At 34.7% G+C, this 19,399-nt stretch overlaps 1 protein-coding gene across 2 annotated transcripts in view; it reads left to right on the top strand.

The window, feature by feature from the left end:
• Window positions 1-1,123: 1,123 nt before the first annotated feature.
• Window positions 1,124-19,399, top strand: part of ATF7IP2 (activating transcription factor 7 interacting protein 2) — a 78,923-nt gene continuing 60,647 nt past the window's right edge. Inside the window, exons 1-4 of one of the 2 annotated variants that reach the window (XM_082360100.1) lie at window positions 1,124-1,226; window positions 12,972-13,828; window positions 14,854-14,978; window positions 18,773-18,907. In XM_082360100.1, coding sequence (XP_082216226.1) covers window positions 12,982-13,828; window positions 14,854-14,978; window positions 18,773-18,907 — 1,107 coding nt within the window. In that variant the 5' untranslated portion in view covers window positions 1,124-1,226; window positions 12,972-12,981. The remainder of the gene's footprint in view (window positions 1,227-12,971; window positions 13,829-14,853; window positions 14,979-18,772; window positions 18,908-19,399) is intronic. The other variant, XM_082360101.1, reaches the window with a different exon arrangement.

The following is a 19,399-nucleotide window of genomic DNA, read 5'->3' on the forward strand; positions in this document are numbered from 1 at the left end:
TTCACTAAACTTACTGTGATAATCATTTCATGATGTATGTAAGTCAAATCATTATGCTGTACACCTTAAACTTAAACAGTGCTGTATGCCAATGATATCTCAGTAAAACTGGGAGAAAAAATTTTTATGAAACAAAAAAATTGTGCAAAGATTGGCAACATTTTACATTTTCCCTAGTGTTTGATGTAAAACAGCTGGATTCTCACATCTGTTTCTGCATTCAATCTGTTGCAAAAGACGTCAATTTTCTAGAAGCTTCTGGAAAATTCCATTGAACACTTGAGACTATAAGAATGAAAAAGGCCAATAACATCTTCCTATTGTTATGAAAATAGAGTGACCTTGTAGACCTCCAGGGATCCCTGGACCATATTTTGGGAACAGACTGGGTTAGAGTATGTTTTTCTGTTTATGACCTACTCCTAGATCGTCCGGCCTTGGCTCATTTTTCTAGTAGCCAGTAGTTACAAGCAGGCAGCTCCACCCTCCATGGTGAGGAGGCCTTAATCAAACTAGCTGATGGTGATATTTCCTGCACCGGCTACAGTGAGGGTACTTAACTATTCAACGAACGCAGGATAATCACCAAAAGTGTGGTTATTCGGTCGCAGAGTAGGTCTCATGAAGTCTGATGCAGCCTAGCGTGGCAGATCCCTGGGTCGATTTAGGAAACTCGAGAGAACACAATGGGGCCGTGACCACTCGCCTGGGTCGCAAAATTTAAGGCGTTGTCACAAACCTCCGAAACCAAGATCAATTATATTTTATTGTAGTGTTTTAAAAATTCAAATGGGCTAGCCAGTGCTTGCGGACGGGCCGCCTGTTTTTGTAAATACAGTTTTTTTAATAGTGATTTTCGGAAAACTTTCAGTCGCTCAACGGAGAGGCCCACTCAGGCGGTCAAAGGAAAGGCCCAGCTCAGGCGCTTGGTCGCGTGACCCGCTGGGTAGGTCTAACGGCCTGACAGAGAGTAGCGCGGAAATGCGAACTTTCCGCACCCCACAGCGGACTTCCACTTCCCCGCCGCGTTCTCCCCTCCCCCTCCACCCGGTCGTCTCTGATTGGCTGGGCTGCCGCAAGTGCGCGCTGCCATTGGCCGGAAGTCCATCGGGGCTGGGCGCAAGGGATACTTACCTCAGCTGGTCCGCGCGGAAGCGCTATTGTGATCGGCGGCAGCGTCCTCAAAGGTTGTGGAGAACGAAGCGGCCGGCGCGGCGCCGCTCTAGGTACGTTGGGGCCGGGCGAGAACCCCGCGCGAGCGACGGTTGGCCGGGACGGAGGTTTCTCGCGCGCCGGGCGCCTCTCTGAGGGCCGGCCCCCGGAGGCCTCGGAGCGCTGCGCGAGCCGGACGGTTGCGGCGGGGTTGATTCAAAGGTGTCCGCGGAGTCGTTGGGGCTCTGACCCGGCCGGCAAGACAACGGCGAAGGGCGAAAGGACGTGTCTCCGCCCGCTGTCCGAGCGGGCGGCGGGCGAAGCGGGAGTGGTGGGCGGCGGCGCGGGCGAGTCGGGGCCGCGGAGGGACGTTGCCTCAGGGTTTGGTACTCGCCGAGTAAGTAAGTGGAAGTGTGGGGCCCGACCGTACTGCTTTTACAAACTAACGGAGAATATGTAGTCCTCCCCTCAACTTTGGGATTCCGTCGCCAAATTTCCAGGAGTTTCAGTTATAATTTGTCTGAGGAAACCAGGTGCCAGAACAGTTAAGTGATCTTCATCAGGCGGTGGGGCGCTTTCCTTGATGTACATTTTATGCAGAAGGCACTAGAACATCAGGGAAAATAGAAAATTCCGAGCCTTTATGACCACATGCCTTTTTAAAGGAAAGCGCCTGGAGCACAAACGTGTAATGTACACCTGTGGAGCTCACCGGTGTAGGGATGCTCTGATTGAAGGATGAAAGCCGTGTACCGGCAGGCGTGGTTCTTTAACACAGTTTATTTTTGAGGAAGTTAAAAAAAAAACCATTTCCTGCTTGTCGCCCTTCCCCCACCTACTTTCAATTTTGGCAAGTTCAAGAATGTGTCCTGTACAGAGGAAGCAATTATTTTGCTTTGTCTCTCTGATTACAACCTTGCTGTGCTTGGAAAACTGACTTCCACCTTTCCGTGATACTGTGTTGAAGATGAAGTTTCCAACATTGTAAGCCAGCACATGTTGCTTGCTTTGTGACGAGCCGGTATTTACTGCTCTGAAGACTCATAGATGGTCAAGACCTAGAAAAAGATGATCGTACTGAGTAATTCATTAGGAATAAAATGTTAAAAAATAGAAGAATTATGTGAAACCCGCTTAAACGGGCTGTCACGCTAGATTGGAATTTAATACTCTTTTAATTATGATTTTGTCATATATTGTAGCCAGTAAATGACTGGCGACATAACTATTTGCAAAACAAATGGGGAAGAACATTCAAGATAAAAATAATTTATATCACAGGAAAGCTATTGAAAATACAAAATGAAGCGTCCGGCTGAAGGACTGATTACACTGAGTTCAGCTCATGTGAAGTATGTCTTCTTAGTTTGTTCATCCTTCAATACATTTTTGGAAATGTTGAGTCTGACCCTAATCAAATTAATCTACTTAACTCTCAGTCTTATCTGCAGATTTGTACAGACTACATCCTAAGATTGACTTCTGCCTCAACAGAAATGCATGAACAGTGTCTTAATAGAAATGATTTGCGTCTTTTAAGAACTGGTGTATCTAGGTGCATCTTGAATTTTCAGCTGTTTATCTTATTGACGCTTGTACTTCACCTCAACCTTCAGTTCTACTGTATTTCCTTGCTACTTAATATCTTGAATTCTGGTATGAAAATATTGCATGATCCCTGCATCTTTGCCTGTGCAAATCATGTAGTTCTCTTATAGTGGGTGTGTACAGATGTATTTCATTTGATATAATCAAATTTTAAATAATATATTGGATACTTGTTAAAAATAAAAATAAACTATGATTTTAAATGCACAAGAGTACTAGTTCTCATTAAGTTGAGTGAGATTATATTCAAATACAAAGAAACATATTCTTCTATCATACTTTGTCTCATATCCTTACATTGTTTAAATACTTATTCTGTTCTCTGAGGCTTAATTAAACCTTGACCCATACCTTTAAAATGCATTACTATAGACTCAGGTAATGTCGTATCCCTTTTTTATCTTTACCAATCTAAGTAGGACAGAAAGATTGTAGTCAGGCAATATCTAGAGGGAAGTAAACATAACTGTTTGGGTAGGGGAGATAACTGGATATAATGTGAAGTTTTGAACTTCTGATTAAATTTCTAGGGATATAAGGGGCATTTGTATACAGATCTTATTAAATTTAACCATTAATTATATTAGAGGCACTATATCTACTAAATGTGGTATCATTAGTATACCTTTGAGGTTCTACTGTGTATAGTGCTGCTGATATGAAATAGCTTATGTTAAAGCTATGGCAAAAATTGCTGAGGCCTGTTCTGGTACTCTTTATTAAGGAAAAAATAACCCTGGGTGGCTTTCCAGAGGTTCATTTTTATAAGTTGAGTATTCATTTAAGCAGCATTTAATAAAACTTCTACATGAAAAGCATCTCACTGAGGATATAAAAGTAAGACAAGTCTCTGCCCACAAATATCATGACTAAAATATAAATTTCTAATGGGAAATTCAGATAAGGAAGTAGTTCTCTTGGGGGAAGGCTTTCTCTGAAGAGATGATCTTTAAACGTGACCTTGAAGGAGTGGAGAATAAGGGAAAATGTTGGTATATGACCGTTCTGATGAATTTGAAAAAAAAGTGAAGGATAGGTTTATAGGAAATTTGGAGATAAAATTTGATAGCTTCAGGAAAAAGGAAATATAAAAAAGATAATGCAGTCGTGATTCTCTGGTTATGTATTTGCTTGTAACAACTCAAGTATTGATTTAATTACAAACGTGATGAAAAGGTGTATAGGGTATAGAAAAGAGCTAAATCCTCATCTGTATGTATAGGACCTTGATAGTGGCTAAAATTTGTAATTCAAGAAATACTACTGTGAATGTATTTTAAAGTACTGAGATTTTTTTAAAAAGTTAAAAATGATTGTTACTAGGCATTGAGTGTTGACGAGCAACTACTTTATTTCACTGTGAGCATTTTATGCTGCTTAATTTTATACCATTACATCGATAAAATTTTTTTAAGTGAAAGCAAAATTCTACTAGCACTTAGAAGATGCTAATGCTGCTGGTCCATGGACCACACTTAGAGTAGTAAGGATTAGTTCGTGCTCATTATAAGATTGTCACCTGGCATAAGTTGGTCATGTTTTGTCCTTTTGTTGACCACTATATATCCCTTAAAGGTAACCTTGTTACTTCATAATATCTGATTTGTACTTGTGATATGAGATTTCTTTGAGTCTTAAGATCCTGGGTTTAAATACTGGCTCTGAACTGTGTTTTTTTGAACAAGTTATACAACCTAGCTTAGGTTTGTTTTGGTGTAAATGTAAAATATAACAGGAATTGTGCTTTATTTAGTATTGATATTTATAATGTATTAAGGTAATATCTCAGCAACAAGCATCACTAGAGATAGAGATATTTTGTAATGAGAAAAACCAGTCCACCACCAGGAATAGAGAAAATAAACTCAGTCAGTATGTACCCATGGCTTCAAACTATATACTGTAAGGGGGGAGAGACAGTGATTCAGTTAAAAGAAATAGACAAGTTGTGGAATCATAGTGGATCACTCTGAACACACTCCTGTTTTACTAGCTGGAAGATTATAAACAGCTAAGAAATTTGAACTAGTTGGCGTCGACATAGAATAACACTGTACCCAACAGTGTTGGAATACAGGTTTTGCTCAAATACACATGGAGCTTTTGAAAAAATTGGCTGTGAAACTAGCCTCAACAGATAATACAGGATGGAAATTATTCAGAGGATATTCTCTGATTACAGTGGAATTAAATTAAGCTAACCTTCAACAACAAAACTGCAACTTGGAAATCTGCAATTGCCTGGAAATAAATGTATTTCTAAATAATGCACAGATTATAGAAGGAATTACAATGGAAATTAGAAAAGTATTTTGAACCAAGTAATAATCAAGAGGGCTTATCAGAATTTGTGAGACTTGACAAAGACAGGACTTAGAGGAAATTTTGTAGCTTTAAATGCAAAAAAACAAAAAAGGGACTGAAAGTTAAAGATTTGAGTTTTATCTCAAGCTGGAACAAAAATCAAGCCTGAAGAAAATTGAATCATAAAACTAACAGGAAGTGATGAAATAGAACACTACATACAATAGAGAGTCAGGAAAGTCAGAATGTCAGTGCTTTGACAGTATTGATTAAATGGATAAATTTCTAGTAAGAGTGACCAAGAGAAAGAAAAACAAAACACGTCAGTAATATCAAGAATAAAGAGAGACATCACTACAGATCCTGCATATATTACACATGTAATTAGAGAATATTATGAAGAACTTTATGAACTTGAAATTCTGTTAAATTTTGAAACTTTGTGTGAAAAAAAAACAAAAATAAAATATGAATGATTCCTGTATCTATTTTTAAAAATTCAATCATAATTGAAAACCTTTATCACTAAGTTAACTCCAAGCCCAGATGGCATAATGATGAATTATTTCTAACATTTAAGGAAGGAGTAATACTATTTGCAAACAAAAACTCTTCAGAGAATGGAAAAAGACTTTCCAGTTTTTTATATGAAGCCAGAATAACCCTGATTTCAAAACCTGATAAAGGAAAAGAATGACTCATCTTTCTCATAACATTGATACAAAGTCCTAAACGAAATGTTAGCAAGTTGAATACAGAAACATGAAGCAAAAAAAATGGGCATATTATGACTGACTGAAGTTTCTTTCAGAAATAAGCTAGGTTTAATATTTTAAGAGATCAACCAATATGATAGAAGTTAATTGAAAAAATGAGATTATATTATCATCTAAATATACATGAAAAGGATAAAATTGAAAATGCATTAATGATAAAATCTGGGAATAGAAGGGTATTTTATTAATCTAATATAGAGCATTTGTAAAACGTATAGCAAAAATCATACTTAGTTGTGTTAGTAAAACCCCACACCCCTTTCAAGATTGGTAATGAGTGAAGGATACCTGCTAACAGTATACCCATTCATAGCATACTGGAGGTTCTAACTAGTGCAATAAGAAAAATAAATAAGGATTAGCAAGAAAATTATGACACTACGTAGAAAGTTCAAAGGAACTTATTTGGTTTAATAAGTGAATTTAATGAATTAGTTGGAGATATGATCAATAAAAAAGCACTGATTGTATTTCTATATGATACTAGGCAGAAAAATGAAATTTTAAAGTGATACCACATAGAAAGTATTAAAAAATGAATACCTATGTCAGTAATGGAATAGAGGAACAAAAGACATGAAACATATAAAACAAACTAAAATGGTAGCCAGAAATCCAACTATATCAATATTAATGTCAAGTGTGAATGGATTAAACAATCCAGTCAAATACCAGATTGTCAGACCAGAGGAAAAATAGCATCCAGCTATATGCTGTCTGTAGGAGACACACGTAGATTGAAAGATACAATTATGTTGAAAGTAAAAGCATAGAAAAAATCATGTGAATAGCAACCATAAGAAAACTAGAGTGGCTCTACTAATTTTAGACAAAATAGACTTTAAATATTAGAGGTAAAGAAGGACATTTTTAAATAAAAGGTGCAGTCCCTTAGGAAGTTATAACAATTACAAACATGTCACTAACTAGCACCAAAATATATGAAGCAAATATTGACAAGAATTGAACAGAGAAATAGAAAATTTCAACAATAATAGTTGGGAGACTTCAATACAACACTTTCATAACGGAAAACTAGGTGAAAGATCAATTAGAAAAGACTTGAATAACACTGTAAATCAACTAGACCTAAGAAACATCTTTTGAACACTCAACCAAACAAAAGCAGATTATATTCTTCTTAAATGTACATAGAAGAATTTCCAAAATAGACATTATGCTAGGCCATAAAACAAACCTCAACACATTTTAAAGGACTGAAACCACAACAAACTACATTCTCTGACCACAGTGGAATGAAATTAGAACCTAAGAAGAAGAAATTTGAGAAATTCACAGCTATGTGGAAATTAACACACTCCTAAATGACGAAGAAGTCAAAGAAGAAATCATGAGGGAAGTTAGAAAATACTTTAACATTAATGGAAATGAAGACGTAACATACAAAACATTTTGGGTGCAGTTAAAGCTTTTCTTAGGAAATTTGTAGTGATAAATGCCTATATTTAAAAAGAAGACTTCAAATCAATAAACTGACTTTTAATCTTAATGCAGAAAGAGGAAACCTATGCAGAATGAAGGAAATAATAAGAATTAGAGTGGAAATGATTAATAAAATCAAGAAAGAAAAAGATAAAATAAATAAAATCAAAATTGTTTTTCAAAAAGATCAACAAAATTGACAAACCTTTACCTAGAGTGACCATGAAAAAGTCTCAAATTACTGAAATTTGGAATGAAAGGGTGCATTACTACTGATCTTGCAGAAGTTAAAAAGATAATAAGAGATCCTATAGATCGATTCACTTATATACCGATCAGTTTTGTAGATGAACTAGACAAATTCTTAAGAAGACCAAAATGAACAAAACGGACTCAGGAAGAAATAGAAAATCTGAAAGCAAGTAAAGAGATTGAATTAGAACACAAAGAAAAACTCAGATGGTTTTTATTGTTGAATTCTACCAAACGTGTAAAAATACCAATTTCTTACAAATTCTTCAGAGAAATAGAAGAGGAAGGCACACTGCCCTGATCATTCTGTGAGGCCAGTATTATCCTGGTAACAAAATCAAAGACACTGTAAGGAAATGATAGAACAATATCTCTTATGAATATAGGTGCAAAAATTGTCAACAAAATACTAGCAAGTTGAATCCAGCAATGTCATGACCATGTAGGGTTTATTCCAGGAATGCAAGGTTGGTTTCACATCCAAAAATATATTAATGAATGTACCATATCAATAGAATAGAGAACAAAGCCATATGGTCATGTTAATGCTGAAAAGGCATATTCTGACAAAAATCCAAGGTTCCTTCATGGTAAAAAAAAAAAAAAAAAAAATCAAAGAAGTAGGGTTAGTTGGGAAATTTTTTAACCTGATAAAAGGCACCTGTGAAAAATCCACAGTTAACATCATGCATAATGATTAAAGACTGAAGGTTTTCCTCCTAAATAGGGAGCAAGACAAGGATGTCCACTCTTGCCACTTCTAGTCTACATTGTACAGGAGGTTGTAGTTAGGACAATTAGGCAAGAAAATGGAATAGATTGGAAAGGAAGAAATAAAGCTATTGACAAATGACATGATTTTGTGTGGAGGAAATCCTAAAGAATCTGCAAAAAACTATTCTGAGATGAGAACAAGATCAATATAGTTGCAGGATACAAGATAAATATACAAAATTCTATTGTATTTCCATGTACTTGCAGTGAAAAATTTTGAAGTTTCATTAACAATAGTATCAAAAAGAAGTGTAAAACTTTAACTCTGAAAAGTAAACATTATTGAAAGAAATTAAATATCTAAATAAATGGAAAGACATCCCATGTTCATGGATCAGAACACTAGATAGAATGAAGGTAATTGCTCCCTAAGTTGATCTAAAGATTCAACACAATCCCTATTAAAGTCCCAGCTGGCTTCTTTGCAGAAATTGTTAATCTGGTCCTAAAATTCATATAGATATTCTGAGAACTCAGACTAGCCAAAACAGTCTTGAACATTGAGCACTCACACATCCTGAATTCAAAACTTAGAAAGCTATAGTAATCAAGACAGTGTGGTACTCGCATAAGGACATACCTATGTATCAGTGGGATAAAATTGAGAATCCAGAAATAAACCTTCACATTTATGTAGGCAATTGGTTTTTGATGAGAGAAACAAAACAATTCAATGGGGGAGAAGGAATGGCCTTTTCAAAAGGTGCTGGAGCAGCTCTGTGTCCACATGCAAAAGAATAAATGTGGACCTTCTCCCTCACTTTATTATTAACACACATAAAAATTAACTCCAAATGTATCCAAGAGGTAAAATGATAAAATTTTTAAACAGAGATAAATCTTCATGACCTTGGATTAGGCTGTGATTTTTTTTTTTTAGATATGACACCAAAAGCACAAGCAACAAATGAAAAAGTAAATTGGGCGTTATCAAAATTTAAAACTTTAGTTTCTCAGAGTATACCATCAAGAAATTGAAAAGACACCCACAAAATGTGAGGAAAAGTTTGGAAATCATGTCTATAGGGACTTAGATCTGGAATATATGAAGATCTCTTACAAGTCAACCATGAAAAGTCAGATAACCCAATTTTGAAGTGGACAGATGAGCTGAATAGTCATTTCTTCAAAAACAATATACCAGTGGCCAATAAGCTCATGAAATGATGCTCATCATCATTAGCCATAAGGGCAGTGCAAATTAAAATGACAGTGAAGTCATCACTCACACCAAGATGCAATACTAAAACAGACAGATGATAATGAGTATTGATGGTTGAAGAGGTGCTAAAATTGGATCCCTCATACTTTCCTGGTGTGAATGTAAATTGGTCCAGACCCTTTGGAAAACAGTCTATTTCTTAGAACATTAAATGTAGAGTTACTGTATGATCAGTAATTCCATCCTTGGGCATATATACCCAAGAGAAATGAAAACCTGTTCACACAAAAATTTATACGTGAATGTTCATAGCATTATTGATAATAGCGAAATCTGGTCCTTTAGCAAGATGTGAATATCCAAAGTTATTCTTGAAAGTACAGTTTACCCTTGAACAACATGAGTTTGAACTATGCAGATTCACTTATGTGGGTATTTTTCAATAGTAAATATTATAGTACTACATGATCTGCAGTTGTTGAATCTGCTGATGGAGAACTGTGGATATGAAAGCATCATAACCACATATGTGGAAGGCCAACTGTAAGTTATACGTGGCTTTTCAACTGCACGAAGAGTTGAACCCCAACCCCTGTGTTGTTCAAGGATCAACTGTGTGTGTGTGTGTGTGTGTGTGTGTGTGTAAATATAATGTAAGAGTAAAGTAAAACCTGGGATATAAAATTCTAAATTCAGTGAAAATAAATCTCTTGACCTCAGTTGTTAATGAAATGTTGGCTGAAAAATGCTTTTAGGGAATGTTTAAATATACTAGGCTCCACGGAATTGTAAAGCTTTTGTAGACCTTAAAAAATAGGACATTTTCATACTAAAATGACATGGAGATAAACATAATAACAAAATGTAAAACATAACAACAAGTTATAAAAATCAGGGGGCATAAAACCAAATGTAAACTAAAGCTTTAATGAGTTGTTTACAATAAATGTAATTGGATTAAATTCTCTTATTAAAAGACATTCATTAGTTTAAAATATTTTCAATAGGTTTTACAAGAGACATCTAAAAAAAGTTGGTGGGATGGACAACAGTATATTCAGCATGAGTTACATCACCAGATAAAATAGAATAAAAGGGACAGATTAGATTATGTTTTTAAAGTTTAAAATTAATAGGATGCTTTCAAACAATTACAGGCATACCTTGTTTCATTGCGCTTCTCTTTATTGTGCTTCGCAGATAGTGTGTTTTTTACAGATTGAAGGGTTGTGGCAGCCCTGTGTTGAGCAAGTCTGTGGGCAGCATTTATCTAACAGCCTTTGCTCATTTGTGTCTCTGTCACATTTTGGTAATTCTTACAATATTTCAAACCTTTTCATTATTATATTGCTATGGTGATCTGTGATCAGTGGTCTTTGACGTTCCTATTGGACTTGTTTTGGCATTTTTTGGACAATAAATTATTTTCAAATTAAGGTATGTACATTGTTTTTTTAGTCTGTTGTACACTACACTGCAGCATAAATAGCTTGTATATGCCCTGGGAACCAAAAAATTCATGTGATTCACTTTATTGTAATATTTGCAGTGTCTGGAACCTAACCTGCAGTATCTCCTAGGTATGCCAGTATACATCTGAGGGAAAGCAAAATTAGATCCCTTCCTATAACTATATCCTAAAATCTAGATGGATTGAGGATGTAAATTATAAATGACAAATCTTTAAGACTTGAGAAAATGTAGATGACCTGTCTTTCTGACCTTGTGCTGCAGGACAGTACCATGATTCCAAAGACCTCTGTGAAATGTGGCTTATTTGCAGCAAAGGATTCAAGCCTAAATGTCAGGATGGTGATGCCAGTGATCCCCCAATTAGACTGAGTTGTTGCTTTTTATGCTCCCAGTAATAAATTTCACTCACCCTCTCTACAACATGTAAATTATTTCTTCACCTTTTAGGCAGTTACCAGTACAGTTGACCCTTGGAATTATTCTCTCTTTTTTTTGTACTCTTTTATTTCTATAGCTCTTTTTTTTCAGACTTCATTTTTTTTAGAGTAGTTTTAAACTCACAGCAAAATTAAGAAGATACAGAGATTTCTCATATATCCCCTGACCCCCACATGCAAACCTCTCCCATTATGAATATCCCCCACCAGAGTGGTATATTTGTTATAATTGATGAATCTATGGATCATTCTCTTCTTGATCTTGATTCTGGTTAAATGGTTTGTGAAAATTCTTTTAACTGAACACATGATATGTGCACTTTTCTGTAGGTACTTCAATAAAACGTTTGAAAAAAAAAAAACCCAAAAAATAAAAAAATTAAAAATTGATCAACCTTGCTAGAGAAAAGATTTGGTTTGTCTTTGGGGAATATTACAAATATTGTATTCATGAAAAGGCTATCAAATATGTAGTCATATAGGGAAAATAGAGTTCTATCTTGTATCAGGCCCTTAATGAGAATGTGCTATTTTTCTGGATTTCCTGATTTTTATGTATACACGACAGGTTTTTGCAATTTGAGTTTGTGATTTTTTTTCTTCTTCTAAATAAATATTCACTCAGCCTTCAGGTCTAACAAATCCTGGAACTGTTCCTGATCAAATGATACAGTGAATGAAAAAAATACAGTAAATGAAAACTAAGTAAGAAAATAGATAAGGATAAATCAAATTATTCAGGTAGCTTTGACCAGGTTATTTGCACCTTAAAAGGTCTTAGATTCTGTCTTCGAGTTTAATAAGTGCTCTATAGTTTGTTAGGTAACTGGTCTATCATGTATTATATAATTTTTTTTTTTTTGCTTGTATTATACCTTTAATTGCCTTGTAATTTGGCAGTTTTTCTTTCTTTTAAACCATTTACTTACCTATGGTTCAGATCAGGCTTGATGTGGATACTGAGAGATAAATACTAAAATATTTTTCCCTGCTATGTAGTAGATTTTTCTTAAATTAACAGAAATAATTCAGAATTAAGGATGTATTGAAACCTAACTTGGCTTTCTTATTTGAACTAGCATCACGTTGTGTATTTTAGTGCTCATTTCATACTGATGATTGTTGAGAATTACTCGTGCAGTACCATTAATTTGGAAATTTGAACATTAGGAGGGCTTTAAAAAGATGCCACGGTATGTAGAAACTGGAGTATTCCACACAAAACATTGTTTTTTGTTTTTATGAAGAAATGCAACTTAATCTTTAGATTATCTAAAGTATGGCCTACTTGGATTATTTAAATCAGAACTTAATGGTTATAGTAGTGATGTGATATAACAAAAAGTGGCCAGATAAATTATCAGACTTAGTATCAAATAGAGGCTTACTGACAGTATAAATTTTGACTTTATATAGAGTTATAGAACAAAATTAAAATTATCAATGACAGATGAAAATGGGTATATTTTTCAATAAAAATAATTATCTAAATCTGGAAAGATTAGTCTCAACATTATTTTAATATTGTAAGTAAATGTTAACTTTTGTCTGCTAGAGATATTCATTTAAATATGGTATCTTAAATTCTAGGATATGAAAGATGGCAAGTCCAGATAGAAGTAAACGGAAGATTTTAAAGGCGAAAAAAACAATGCCTCCAAGTTGCCGGAAGCAAGCAGAGATCCTGAATAAGTCAAAGAATGTTGAAGCACTAAAAACAGCAGCAATTGGGAATAATGTATCAAGTGGTAATCAGAATTCAAGTACTGATGTCATAAGTAGCAAATGTAGACATTCTGAAAATGATGCTTCCTCTTTGGACTCTATCAAAAATTCAGTATGTGCACCAAAAAGTAAAGTATTTTCTCAGAATTTAATAAAACCACTAGAAATTGTTGATTCCAAAACAAGATTAGAATACACTGAAGAACAAGTTGTGTACCCTTATTCAAAGCCAAGTAAAACAGTAGTATCTCCCAGGAAACTCTTTACACAAGACGCAAAAGATTCACGAAACACTTCTGAAAACCATTTTGAATGTCAAGCAAGTGTAACACGATCCTTTTTTGAACATGAAGAGGATGGTAATCTGAAATCCATTTGCTCTCCATCCAGTGTATTGAGTGGTGTAGTTCAAATGTCAAAGTCTACAATAACCAATACCTTGGATGATAAGAGAATTGACAAGATAGTTTCCTATTTAGAAATAAACTCCAAATCTGAGTTACATGGTAAAAGACAAAATAACACTTTAATTTTAAGTTCAGATACCTCTTTTGTGCCTGTTGATAAAATACCTAAGTTGGTAAATTCAGTCATTTCTAGTAACTGTGCTACTGACATTTTGAAAAGTGAAGAATCCTGTAGAACCTGTCATTCCAGCATTTTAAGTTGTGAAAGTACAGATGCAAAGTGGCTGTCCTCATTTGACACTGATAGTAATAACAGTAAGTGCATACTTATGTATCTCTTGGAGAAGTTAAAATAGTTATTTTGCTTTGGGCGGTTTCATAATCTCAGAAACAGTAGAGTACACATAGACAGGAAAACAGTAAATGATAATTATTTCAGAGTATCTTATTTCTGAACCATTCTTGGCAGGGAGGGGGAATGGTATCCTCTATGTCCAAAGGGAAGTAAATTCTGGCAAAGAAGGAATCAATCACTTTCCCTTGAAAGTACAACAAAATCAAAAGGTGGTTTATAGAAATTGCTTGGTTTATTTCATTTACACCTTTTCTTTTTTTTGAAGTTTTATTAAGTTAATGAGGCTAGTTGAAAGAGAGAGTGGGTTTTTTAAATAGTTGGTGAACCCATTTCTTTCCATAGAATTGGCCTGTATATCACATGCCAAGTGTAAGCGGATAGATAATAAGAATACATACAGGTTTGTGTGTAGAGTGAGAAACACATCAAATAACCAATGAAGTTCTAGGGTTATAAAGTTATTAAAATAGCACAAGTAAATTTCATTAAAAGGGTGTTTTTGTAGGTTAATGAAATATAAGAAAAACTTGATTTACTAGGATAAATTGTGTTTGTTTTCTTGTGTATGCTACAGAGTGATCATTTAACAAGGTGAATTTTAAATTGCTTAAAAATAATAGTAGGATCACCTATTAAAAATATGTAGGACTGCCTAAGTAACTCTAAAAATAATGTAAGACCACCAAGTAAATAACTGTAAACAGAAGATCAAATGCTGTAATTTATTGTTTTTGGTAGTATTAAATAAGTATTAAATGTGTATTAAATACGGTGGAAGGAAAGTATATCTGAGACCAGGACTAAGATATTCTTCTTTTTAAGGATTAGTTTGTCAGAATTTTTTATACAATTACATTTTCTAAAAAATGCTGCCATGGTCACATTTTAGTTTTTTAATTTGCTTAGGGGTCCCTAAATTAGAGAATTCCCCTCTTTCCTTCATTAGAAGGAACATTTTTCTCTCTGATCTTTCCATCTCCCCAAGGCCATAATCAAAAGAAGAGGATGTTTTCAGAAAACAAAGAAAATGTTAAGCGTGTGAAAACTTCAGAGCAAATTAATGAAAATATTTCTCTAGCTCTGGGAAAGCAAACAGCATTGCTGGAACAGGTAAAATATTGGACTTAAATATTTGCTTCAGAAACTTTTACTTTTGATTAGTAAAAAATGGTAAAAGTTAATTGATCTAAACAATGAGTACAGATAACTTTCATGATGCAGGGCAGGTATATGAAAACTGAATTATTAGCAGGTGGAGGTATTAGGGAAAAATAATTGCTTACATCACCAAAACATCTCTAGATCCTTGAAAATGATCCTATGCAGTGTAACCTACAGAATCACGTGAAGGTAGAGTGCTGTGGTAGAAAGAGAATGGGCTTTTTAGTCAATATTATGCTCAAATCTCTTCAAGTCAGACACTACATGACCTTGAGCTTTGTGAACAATTCTGTCTCTTTTGTACTGGTTATGGGGTTCTTGATCTGCAGCTATAGCTGTTAATTATCACAATTGACCACTACTTCATAGACCCAGGCAACCCGGAAGTTCATTACAAAGTCCTGCTACATTCAGGTTTACTTGCCCTAATTTCCAAGAAATTAGGGAAAGGTTTACTTACCCTAATTTACACAGATATGGTGCATTATCTGACGTTTTGCTTTTATAGCGTCAAGTGTACTTTTCTTTTTGCCCCATTTCATCTCATTGTACTACAGTTTCCATTAATGTCTGATCAACTCTGAGTTTAAGTGTAATGAGCTTCAATTTTAGTAGGTCCTGTATCAGGACTTGTTTTGATGATCATGTTTTGCTATTTTATTACCACTGAAATGCCACAACTAAAAGTCATTATGTGATAGATTAATGTCTGTCGTCAGCTATAATGGACCAAAAAATGTCCCAATCCAAACTATCCTGCTGTTTCAGAAACAAAAACACTGTTTCTAAAACAGGCCACTACAATTACATAGTTACATGTTATATGAACATATATTCACATAATAAATGGAAACCATTGAAAGACTCATGCAGAATCAGCTTAAAAGGTGAGTCAACACTTCCCCTTTCTACCTCTTATTTTCTTCTGCAAGACCAAAGGAGACATTAATAAAAAATATGTAAATATTCTATTGTTTGCAGGATGGGGTAGCGGAATTATGTTAAGCATGGATCTAGCTTAAGAGGTTGGGGATTGCAGCTGTGTTACTCCCAGTGATTAGTAGCTGAATTCAGAAATAAGTTCTGATATTGACATATAAATACAAAATTTAATCTTTGAACATTTTAATTTCACTGGCACAGAAAAATCAGTGTTTTCATTCACTACTATTATGTACCTCACAAAATACTTGGTCCAAGTTGACGCAGAATATGGTCCTTCCCAGTGAGGTTTAAGGAATGCAGTTTATTTCTTATCCTCCCTCACCACTGCCACCAGAAGTTTCTTACATTGTCCGGTGACAGCGTGGGTTTTAGCTAATTCCTATCTTTTATCTATCTCTCAGTAACTAGCTCTCCCTCACTTGATATTTTAATTCCTGTCTGAATAGTTAACTCTCTAAACCACATCTGTTTGTTTTTCTTGTTTGAATCCCAGTGGAATAGGGCCTCCCATTCTGACATTGTTCTTCCCTACTGAGAGAGTCCCAGAGCTGTTGACTCTTTATCTTTTGAGGTTTCAGAAGGATCTTGGCCTGTTTGATTCCAATTAAATTACTGAAGTAGAGGGGTTTTTCTTCCGAAGTCCAAGTTGTTCACCCTACCCATCATTGCAGAAAGTTGAGGCAGATAGGGGAGATATGTATATATATATATATACACACACATACACACACACAGAATTTCCAGTTTTTCGCCAATCTTTAGGCCGCTTTGCCTACCATCTGCAAATTGTAGGTAGGACTTCATGTGATTCCATAATTTTTGACACATTCCCATCTGCAGAAGATATTTATGAGGTATTTGGTGGAGGTTATTGTGTCTTCCTTCTGTATGAAGAACATAACCACTAAATGAGAACAAATGTGTACTCTACACTAGAGGACTCATGCCTTGGTGGGCAGTTAGTCCAAAGTAACCAAGTTTTAAGAGTCTGCCTCCATCTGAATCACCAGGAGTACTTGTTTAAATTGTGGTGTCTTCAGCTCACTACTAATTGTTTTAAGGTTCTCTTTTCTCAGACTTAGCTGATAAGAATCATTAGTGGTGCCAGGCCTCTTGCCAGGCCTCTTTCCAGGCCTCTTTTCAGGAAATTGTTTGGTGAATCAGGGTAGGTCCTAGGAATTTGTGAATTTAACAAGTATTCCATATGATTCTTCCTTACCAGGGAAGTTTGACGAACACTGTATGGCTTTTGCTTCTTAGCAAAACAGTATTTCCATATTCAGAACAGTTAAGTATGTATTCCAAGATTCATCAGGGTATGAACTTCACGTATTGACCTCAGCCAGTGAACTGGCAAGCATGCAATAATCCATAAAAACACACATGGGGACAGGTAATGGCTGTCAGTAAAAATAGTATGATTTTCTGAGCACTTATTTACATAATACATATGTTTTGAGCAGTTATTAATCAGATATTTAAAAGTTGTGAGAGTACAAATGACAGTCATGTCTAATAATGTTGAGAAACCACTGAAGAAATGTTAATGAAGCGTTACAGAAGAAATCGAGTAGATGATAATGTTGAAGATCAAGAACAGTTGGGAATGAAAAGGAAAACCCTTGGGAATAATCAAATAAAATTACTGAATTTGACTAATCATCTAAGTGACATCAGTATAAAAGAGTTTAACATAGAAACTATGTGTTCCAGTTTTGAGCACTAAGAAACAAGATATTATGGGAAGATATAAATATTACTAATAAATACCTTAAATATATCATGACAGATTTTGTTATTAAGAGAGACTATGTACTGTGTTGTGAAGATTGCTAAAAGGGGCATATACATTGAGCAAACACCTGCAGTGGATATTTCTGAATGTATGGCTCAGCAGAGCCGTTCATATCAGTAGGCATTGAGATTAATTATGCTCCCTGAAAATAGGCCAACCTATTTTCTGAAAACTAGCCAGATAATGAAATTCATTAATGTTTCATGTGCTAACTACTATAATCTGATAGAATAGCATGCATTATGCCAGATAGCATTAGTCACATAATTGCTTTTTTCAATTTTAACAATAAGTCATCCCCTCCCCCTGCAAAAAAAAACTAAGTAAAGGAGATTATCTTGCATATTTATTTCTTTAATTTCAATTCAGTATTTTCCATTTTATGGAGCTCTTATGCATATTATCTTTTTATGTTCTTATGAAAATCCTATGAGCATCACTTTTTCAACATTGTATGACATCTGCCCATTTGTGGACCAGGCAAATGAAGCTCAGAGATGTTGTGACTTCCCGAAGGTCATATAGCTTGTTAATGGTGGGGTCAAGGCTCAAATTTTCATAATTTCCTTTCTGTCTACTACAGATCAACCAGCCATTTTCACTGGGCTCTGATTTTCAGATAAGTGGAGTCCGTTTTTATGGAATACTAGGTTTCAGTTACGGTCATTAAAAAGTATAAATGGGGTATATATATAGACTTTTACTATTCCTTTAATTTGTATTATGGAATTCAACCAAAACTGTAGGAAACTAAAATTAGCACTAGGAGAATAAATTTAATTTCTGACTTACCCATATATTTAAATATTAGATGTGTTCTGCTGAATTTGCTATTTAACTTTTATAAACCTTATTGACATAGTAATATAAATATATAATTAAAGTACCTTTTATTAGTTACACTAAATCCAGAAAAGAGCAAAGCTGTTTTTAAGAAGTAGAAAATAAAATTGCTTTTAAATTTGAAACGTGGAGTGTTTTGGTTTTTATTTTAAAATTCTAGGTCAGACATTTGATTCGACAGGAGATCTGTAGTATAAATTACAAACTATTTGATAACAAACTGAAAGAATTGACTGAACGCATTGGGAGGACACAGTGCAGGAGTAAACATGAAGCAATAGCTGATGAACTCTTTGTAAGTTTCTAATTTCATTTTATTTCGTTTGAGTCCCTTTAAAAAGTAGAATTTAATGATATTTTACATATTAGGAAAGGAAAACAGTAAAGGTGGACCCAAATCTGATCCCTGGCCACAACCCTCATATGCTATACCATCGGTAATATAAGTTATTATATCTCAGCTGTATTGGCCCTTGAGAAATACTTGTAGAACTATCAGCCATTCTGTGTCAGTTCAAAATATATTCTGTATTAGAGCTTGTATAACCTGTTTCAAACTTTCTTTAGGTTTTTTGTTTTGTTTTACTCTTCTAGGGTTACTTGCTAATTGGTGTTTCTACCAACATTAATTTTATTGTGAACCAATTAGAAGATTGATTTTTTTAATCTTCTATTCTTGAACATCTTATACTAGATCAAACCTGATTTAAATGTTTGGATTACATAAGAATTTCTCATTTATTTGGTGGATGCCTAAGTCTCACAAAACTACATTGGCAAATAGTTT

This window comes from Balaenoptera borealis (assembly GCF_965194805.1).
Source record: "Balaenoptera borealis genome assembly, chromosome: 16".
In the NCBI taxonomy this organism is placed as follows: Eukaryota; Metazoa; Chordata; class Mammalia; order Artiodactyla; family Balaenopteridae; genus Balaenoptera; species Balaenoptera borealis.